At 39.6% G+C, this 8,115-nt stretch overlaps 1 protein-coding gene across 1 annotated transcript in view; it reads left to right on the top strand.

Annotated features, from left to right (window-relative positions):
- HSF2BP (heat shock transcription factor 2 binding protein) overlaps positions 1-8,115 on the top strand; it is a 127,368-nt gene that overhangs the window by 18,932 nt on the left and 100,321 nt on the right. Inside the window, exon 5 of the mRNA XM_011954119.1 lies at positions 7,062-7,211. Within this exon, the coding sequence (XP_011809509.1) occupies positions 7,062-7,211 (150 nt within the window). The remainder of the gene's footprint in view (positions 1-7,061; positions 7,212-8,115) is intronic.

Here is an 8,115-nt window from a genome sequence, read left to right as displayed (position 1 = left end):
AATTACAAAAAATTAGCCGGGTGTGGTGGTGGGCGCCTGTAGTCCCAGCTACTCAGGAGGCTGAGGCAGGAGAATGGCGTGAACCCGGAAGGCGGAGCATACAGTGAGCCAAGAAACTTTTAAAAGAAAAATTGTGGTTAAGCTAAAATAAGAAATGAACTACAGAAAGATATTGAAGAAATCTTGGGAGTTTTGTGCTTGCTAAACTGTTATGTATGAGTATTCCATTAAACAGGAAAATATATCAGGTTTGATTATTGTTTCTTTAAAGCAGGATTATTGAGGTATATTTTGTACCACAAAATTTTTTTCCATTGTGATTGTATATATTGTAATTGTATAGTTTGATAGTTTTTAGTAAATTTATACGACTTTTTTTTTTGGTTAAAATTTTTTGGTCCAATCCCACTGGAAACAAAAAAATTTTTTTGTATATACTTACAGATTCACTAGAAGTTGCAAAAAGTCCAGGGAAGTTACCTATACCCTTCACCCGGTTTCCTCTAGTGGTGACATCTTGCATAACTGTAGTAGAAGATAAAAACCAGGAAATTGGAATTGGTACAATTAATAGAGCTTTCAAGTTTCACCAGTTTTCACCTGGACTTCTTTGTATTTCATCACTTCTGTATGTACTCATTTGTGTGTGTGCATATGTATGTAGGTCTGTGCAATTTTATGACATTTGTAGATTCATGTAGCTACCACCACACTCACAGAACTGTTCCATCACCATAAGGCTCCTTGGTGCTACCCCTTTATGGTCACATCCACCCCATTCCCTCTGCGTAGCCCCTGGCAATCACTAATACATTTTCCATCTCTCTAATTTTGTTATCTCAAGAATGTCATAATGTGCAATAACCTTTTGAGATTGACTTTTCCTTGAGACAGGGTCTCACTGTGTCACCCAGGCAGTGACATGCAGTGGCAGGATCATGGCTTGCTGCGTCCTCAACCTCTTGGGCCCAAGCAGTCCTCCCATGTCAGCCTCCCAAGTAGCTAGGTCCATAGGCACATGCCACCATACCCAGCTAATTTTTAATTTTTTTGTAGAGACAGGTTCGCGGTGTTGCTCAGGCTGGTCTTGAACCCCTGGGCTCAATTGATCCTTCAGCCTTGTCCTCCCAAAGTGCTGAGATTACAGGCATGAGCCACAGGTGTCTGGCAGAGACTGACTTTCACTCAGATACATCCAAGTTGCATGTATTGTTAGTTTGTTTCTTTTTATTGCCTCATATTTCATGGTATGTATATGTTGCAATTTGTTTGCAATATGTTGCAATTCCTCCACTGAAAGAAGTTTGAATAGTTTCTACGTTTTTTTTCTACTACTGATAAAGACACTAGTAACATCCATGTATAGATTTTTGCATGAATGTGTGTCTTTATTTTTGTGTAATAAATGCCTGAGAGTACAATTACTGGGTTGTATGGTAAGTGCACATTTAGTTTTGGAAGAAATTGCCAAATTGTTTTCCCGAGTGGCTGTACCATTTTATATTCCCACCAAAAATGTATAAGTGATTCACTTTCTTCATGTCCTAACCTGCATTTGGTGTTATCTCTAGTTTGAATTTTAGTCATTTTGATAGGTGTGTTTTGGTTTTAATTTGCATTTCCCTAATAGCTAATTATGTTGAATATCACTTCATGCATTTATTTTCTGTCTGTGTATTCTCTTCTATGAAATGTTTTTTTCATGTCTTTTATCTATGTTTTAATTGGATTTTTTCCCTTTTCACTTTTGCGTTTGAGCTCTTGATATATTCTAGACACAAGTCCTTTGCTGAATACATGTTTTGCAAGTCTTTTCTCCCAGTCTGTAGCTGGTCTTTTCATCTTCACAGCTTCTTTCAAAAAGCTAATGTTTTAAATTTTGATGAAGTCCAATTTACTGATTTCTCCTTTTTATGGACTATTTTCTTGTTGTTATGTCTAAGAATTTTTCACATAGCTCTAGGTCCCCACAATTTTCTCCTGTTCTTTTTTCTTAATAGTTTTACAGTTTTACATTGTGCATTGAAGTCTATGATTTATTTTGAGTTAATTTTTGTAGAAGGTAAGAGGGTTAAGTTCAGGTTAATATTTTCTTCTTTGGCTTATCGTTGTCCAGTTGCTTCAGCACTATTTCTCAAAAAGACTCTCTCTCCTTCATTGAATTGCTTTGGCACCTTTGTCAAAATTCATACCGACCTGGGTCTGTTGTGGGTTCTCTACTCATGTGCTTTGATCTGTTCCTCCACCAATGATACATTGGTTTGATTACTGTAGTGACATAGTAAGCCTTAACACTGGATAAAATGATTCTTCCCATTTCATTCCTCTGTTTCAGAGTTGCCTTAACTATTCTAGCTCCTTTGCTTTTCCACATACATTTTAGAGTAATCTTGTTTATGTCTGCAAAAGCCTTGCTGGAATTTTAATAGAAATTGTGGTGTATTTGTAGATCAGTTTGTAGAGAATTGATATCTTTACTATGTTGAATCTTCCAATTCATAAACATAGCATGTCTCTCCATTTCTTTAAGTTGTCTTTAATTTCTTTCATCAGCAGTTTATAATTATTTTCAGCATCTAGATTTGTGTTAGATTTTTACCTAGTTATTTTCAGCATAAACATTTGTATTAGATTTTTACCTAAGTATTTAATTTTATTTGGAGAAACTGTAAATGGTATTGTGTTTTTAATTTTGGTTTCCATTTTTTAGTTAGTACATAGAAATGTGATTGCTTTTTGTTTGTTTATCTTGTCCCCCAGGCTGCAGTGCAGTGGTGTGATCTCGGCTCACTACAACCTCCGCCTCTCAGGTTCGGGCAATTCTCCTGCCTCAGCCTCTTGAGTAGCTGGAATTACAGGTGCACGCCTCCGTGCCCGGGTAATTTTTGCATTTTTAGTATAGACACGATTTCACCATGTTGGCCAGGCTAGTCTCGAACTCCTGACCTCAAGTGATCCGCCTGCCTTGGCCTCTCAAAGTATTGGGATTACAGGCGTGAGCCACTGCGCCCAGCCCCTATGGTCTTTTTGAACTCATTTATGACTTCTAGGAGTTCTTTTATACATTTCTTGAGATTTTCTACATGGACAATCATGTCATCTACAAATAGGGGCTGTTCTAATTCTTCATTCTGCTTTGTATACCTTTTATTTCTTCCGCTTGCCTTCTTGCGTGGCCAGAACTTCCAGCACTATAGCACTGTGCTGATTAAGAGTGGTGAGAGTAGATGTCTTTGCCTTATTCCTGATCTCAGAGGAAAGTATTCAGTCTTTCAGCATTAATTATGATTTTAGCTGTAGGTTTTTCAGATGCATTTATAAAATTGAGAAAGTCAGCCGGGTGCAGTGGCTCAAGCCTGTAATCCCGGTACTTTGGGAGGCCGAGACGGGCGGGTAATGAGGTCAGGAGATCAAGACCATCCTGGCTAACACAGTGAAACCCCGTCTCTACAAAAAAAATACAAAAAACTAGCCGGGTGAGGTGGCGGGCGTCTGTAGTCCCAGCTACTTGGGAGGCTGAGGCAGGAGAATGGCATAAACCCGGGAGGCGGAGCTTGCAGCGAGCTGAGATCCGGCCACAGCACTCCAGCCTGGGCAACAGGGCGAGACTCTGTCTCACAAAAAAAAAAAAAAAAAAAAATTGAGACAGTTCCCCTCTATTCCTAGTTTGCTGAGTTCCTTTTTTCTTTTTCCCCAGAGACAGGGCTTCACTCTGCAGCCCAGGCTGGAGTGCAGTAGTGTGATCATAGCTCACTGCAGCCTTGAACTCCTGGGCTCATGGGATCCAATTGCCTGAACCTCTTGAATCTGTAGGCATATGCCACCATGGCCAGCTAATTTTTTTTTTTTTTAAAGTTTTTGTAGAGATAGGGTCTTGCTGTATTGCCAAGGCTGGTCTCCACCTCCTCTCTCTTGTCAAGTGAACCTCCCACCTTGGTTCCTTAAAGTGCTGGGATTACAGGTACGAGCCACTGGTCCTGACTAAGAATTTTTTTTTTATTTTTTTTATCATGAGTGAGTGTTGGATTTTGTCCGATAAACTTTTAGAACATTTCCCTTACATATCTGTGGCAGTTAGTCCCTGCTCTCTTGCACAGCCCCAGGCAAACACTGATCCACTTTCTGTCTCTTTAGATTTGCCTTTTCTGAATATTTTGTAGGAACAGAATTATATAATATGTAGTCTTTTGCGTCTGGCATACTGTTCTGAAGGTTTATTCGTGTTGTAGCATACATCATTTATTCTTTTTTATTGCAAAACAAGATTCCATTGGATAGATGTATCACATTTTCTTCATCCATTCACCAGTTGATGGGCGTTTAGATTGTTTGCAGTTTTCTTTTCTTTTTCTTTTTTATTTTATAGATACAGGGTTTCGCCATGTTGGCTAGGCTGGTCTCGAACTCCTGGCCCCAAGTGATCTGCTCGCCTTGGCCTTCCAAAGTGCTGGGATTACAGGTGTGAGCCACCTTGCCTGGCCTGTTCCATTTTTTGACTGTTATGAATAATGCCACTACAAACGTTTGTGTACAAGTTTTTCTGTGGTCATATGTTTTCATTTTTCTTTTCTTTCTTTTTTTTTTTAGACAGGATTTTGCTCGGTCACCCAGGCTGGAGTGCAGTGGTGTGATCTCCACTCACTGCAGCCTCCACCTCCCAGGTTCAAGCAATTCTTCTGCCTCAGCCTCCTGAGTAGCTGGGATTACAGGTGTGTGTCACCACGCCCAGCTAATTTTTGTATTTTTAGTAGAGACGGGGTTTCACCATGTTTGTCAGGTTTGTCTTGAACTCCTGACCTCAAGCAATCCACCTACCTCCACCTCCCAGAATGCTAGGATTACAGGTGTGAGCCACTGCATGCGACCCTGTGATTCATTTTGAATTAATTTTTTTTTTTGTGTATGAATATTCAGTTGTTTTAGCATCAGTTGTTGAAAAGACTATCCTTTTTCCACTGAATTGCATGGGCACCTTTGTTAAAATCAATTTTTTCAGTGTTTCACTGATCTATACGTCCATCCTTATACCAATGCCACACTGGTTCTATTTTGGTAGTTTTATAATTTGTTTTTTCCTCTAAATCAGGCACTGTTAGTCTTCTAACATTGTTCTTCTTTTTCAGACAATTTTTTAGATATTCTGAGTCTTTTGCATTTCCATAGAAATTTTAAAATCAGATTATCACTTTGTACAGAAGTCAGCTGAGATTTTGATAGGGATTGTGTTGATTGGTTTGGGACAAATTGACATCCTACCAATTTTTGAACATGGTATATCCATTTAGCTCTTCTTTACTTTCAGTAATGCTGTGTAGTTTTCATTGTATAGGTCTTGCACTTTAAAAAATTATTCTTATTTTTGATGTTACTGGGAATGCTATGATTTTGAGGTTTTTTTTTTTTTATATTATTGTACTATGTGTGGAACCCTGCATTGGGGAATATCCTCCTGCACCTACCAAATGTGACTGTAGTGAGGAAAGTCCTGCCTTGTTATTCTCAGTAGTCTTTTTGTGGTCATGCAGAAAAACTACCATACCCTGACTACTTGAGATGCAGACTGCTTAAGTTGTGAGAAAAGCTAGAATTCCAAAAGGAAGTGCTGTGACGTAGTTTTCTTCATGTGTCACCATGATTTGTGTTCAGCTACATACACTGGAAGGATGAATCTAGGAGTCCAGATTGTTGTTATAATGAAGACATTGAAAACTCAGCGTTGACAGGTCACATGATGCAGTATTAGCATGTGCCAGAGGTTCAGTGGCCGTTTTTTTCTTAAATACATGTGTGTATATATGTATGAATGTGGATGAATCTCTGTGTGCCAAATGCATTGTCTCCAGGTAACTATGAGCGAGCCACCCTAATCCAAGTTACGAGGTCAACAGTATTGATTTGTGGCCCCAAAGCTCTCTTTTTCCTCCAGGGGGTGAAAAGCCCCCTCTATTTTGTCTTGTATTCATCTCGCTAAAAGAAAATCTACAACATTTAATATACTTTAACTTTGTGGTTTATGTAACTCATTACATTTGGTATACATGAATTTGACTAGCGTTTTGTATTTTTCAGTTTTTGTGTTATTAAATCAGGAAATATGATCACCTTTTAAGGGAATTTTAGGTACCTGGTGCTGGTGGTTGGAGAGGACAGAAAGCCCCACCTCGCTCCAGTAGTGCACTCAAGGTGAACCCTCAAAGTGTGCTTGTGTTGTTCAGGTGGGCCGTCAGGATGGCCATTCCCTGTGTTTCCCTTGTGAGGAGAGCCATGGCAGAGACTCACCCAGCTACAGGTCACCTCAGACACTGCTGGTGGGAGAGTAGGAAACTCTTCCTAGCCTCCATCTTCTTGTTAGACTGGCACTGGCTTGCTGCACCAGGGCATGAATAGGACTCCCAGCCTTCACAATTCTTTTTGCCGCTCCTCCCATCTTTCCTATCTGGTCTTAGGTTTTAGGTTTTCTTTCCCTGTTTAGCTTCACAGATTATATTTTATATTTACTGGCACTTGTGGCAATATTCTCATGAGGACTTAAGGATATGTTTATATAGAATGAGTTTTTCTAAAGTACTTCTTTTTTTACAAATCCTGATGTCCAAGTGCCTTTTATTTGGCGTCTGCCTCTGGCAGATGGTGTTTTTTCAATGGAGTGAGCCATTTGGAGGAGGCAGTCTCCTGTCTTAGAAATGTTGCTCTCTGGGTAAACTGCTTTGTGAGGTTGTTTGTGTTCAGAAGCCTCGGTTGGTGCTGGTTCTGGGTATAGTCACTTGGGGCTTGAGATATTTCATGTAGTTACTTAAAGTAGATGAATTCAGCTCTGTGAGTTTATCAACCACAATATAGTAGTATGTTCTTGCCTCAGATATTTCTCAAATGTTTTTGCCTTTGAAATTTCTTCTGTAGATATAGATTATGACTCTCTTAGGACTGGCTTTCATTTGCAGCTATTTTCTATAATTATACATGCATTTCTTTAATAAATACCTTTGTGAAAGAGGAAATGTAATCAAGATACGTCAAGGTTGAATGCTCTTATTTATTTTTCGATTTTGTTTTGCTTTCAGGAGAAACTGGCTCTTCGACAGCAGCTGAATGAAGCGAAGCAGCAACTCCTGCAGCAGGCAGAGTATTGTACAGAAATGGGAGCAGCAGCCTGTACCCTCTTGTGGGGTGTCTCCAGCAGTGAGGAAGTCGTCAAGGCCATTTTGGGAGGAGTAAGTATGGTCACTGGGCTCTCTAGATACTGTTGATTAATGCTTGTATAACTTAGAGCATATAGCTTATTAAGGCATTTAAAGACTAAGCCCCTATCTTTCCATTTTCTTTTGTTCGTTCATCAGTTAGTTATTGAATACCTATCATATGTGGTTCATTGTGACCTGACGCAAAGTGAATGAAATAAGCTCCCTTCTCTCCAGGAGACCTTGTGGTATATGTGGACATATTACCACTTCAGTATTAATGCTTTATATGTGTTTAACAAGATCAAAAGTGCTTTTATATATATTATCTCATGGTTAATATAGTATTTAATTTATTGAATATATGTTCTCTAACATATATACATGTATGTAGATGTGTGTGTTTGTACACACACACACACATACATATAGATGCAGTTGAACCTTGAGCAACATGCAGGTTAGGGGCGCTGACCTCCTGTGCAGTCGAAAACCACATAGAACTTTTGACTCTATGGTTGGCTGGAAGCCTTACTGATAACATAAATAGTTTATTAACACATTTTTTGTATGTTAGATCGTCATAAAGATCTTCACCCTCATCATCTTCAAACTGAGTAGATTGAAGAGGAGGAGGAAGAGTTGTTGGGTTGGCCTTGCTGTCTAAGGGGTGGTAGAGCTGGAGGACGTGGAAGGGGAGGCTGGAGTAGCAGACACACTCAGTGTAACTTTTACTGAAGAAAATTCTTGTGTAAGTGGACCTGTGTAGTTCAAACCCTTGTTTTCAAGGTTCAACTGTGTGTGTGTGTGTGAGAGAGATCGTGTGTGTGAGACTGTGAGCATGTGTGTGTGTGAGCGTGTGTGTGTGGTAGCGTGTGTGTGAGAGACTGGGAGCCTGTGTGTGACCATGTATGAGGGTGTGTGTGTGAGCTTGTGT

This window comes from Colobus angolensis, unplaced genomic scaffold, assembly GCF_000951035.1.
Source record: "Colobus angolensis palliatus isolate OR3802 unplaced genomic scaffold, Cang.pa_1.0 Scaffold38, whole genome shotgun sequence".
NCBI lineage: Eukaryota > Metazoa > Chordata > Mammalia > Primates > Cercopithecidae > Colobus > Colobus angolensis.
Note: the sequence above shows the minus strand (reverse complement) of the source record. Positions and strands in the feature narration are given on the sequence as shown.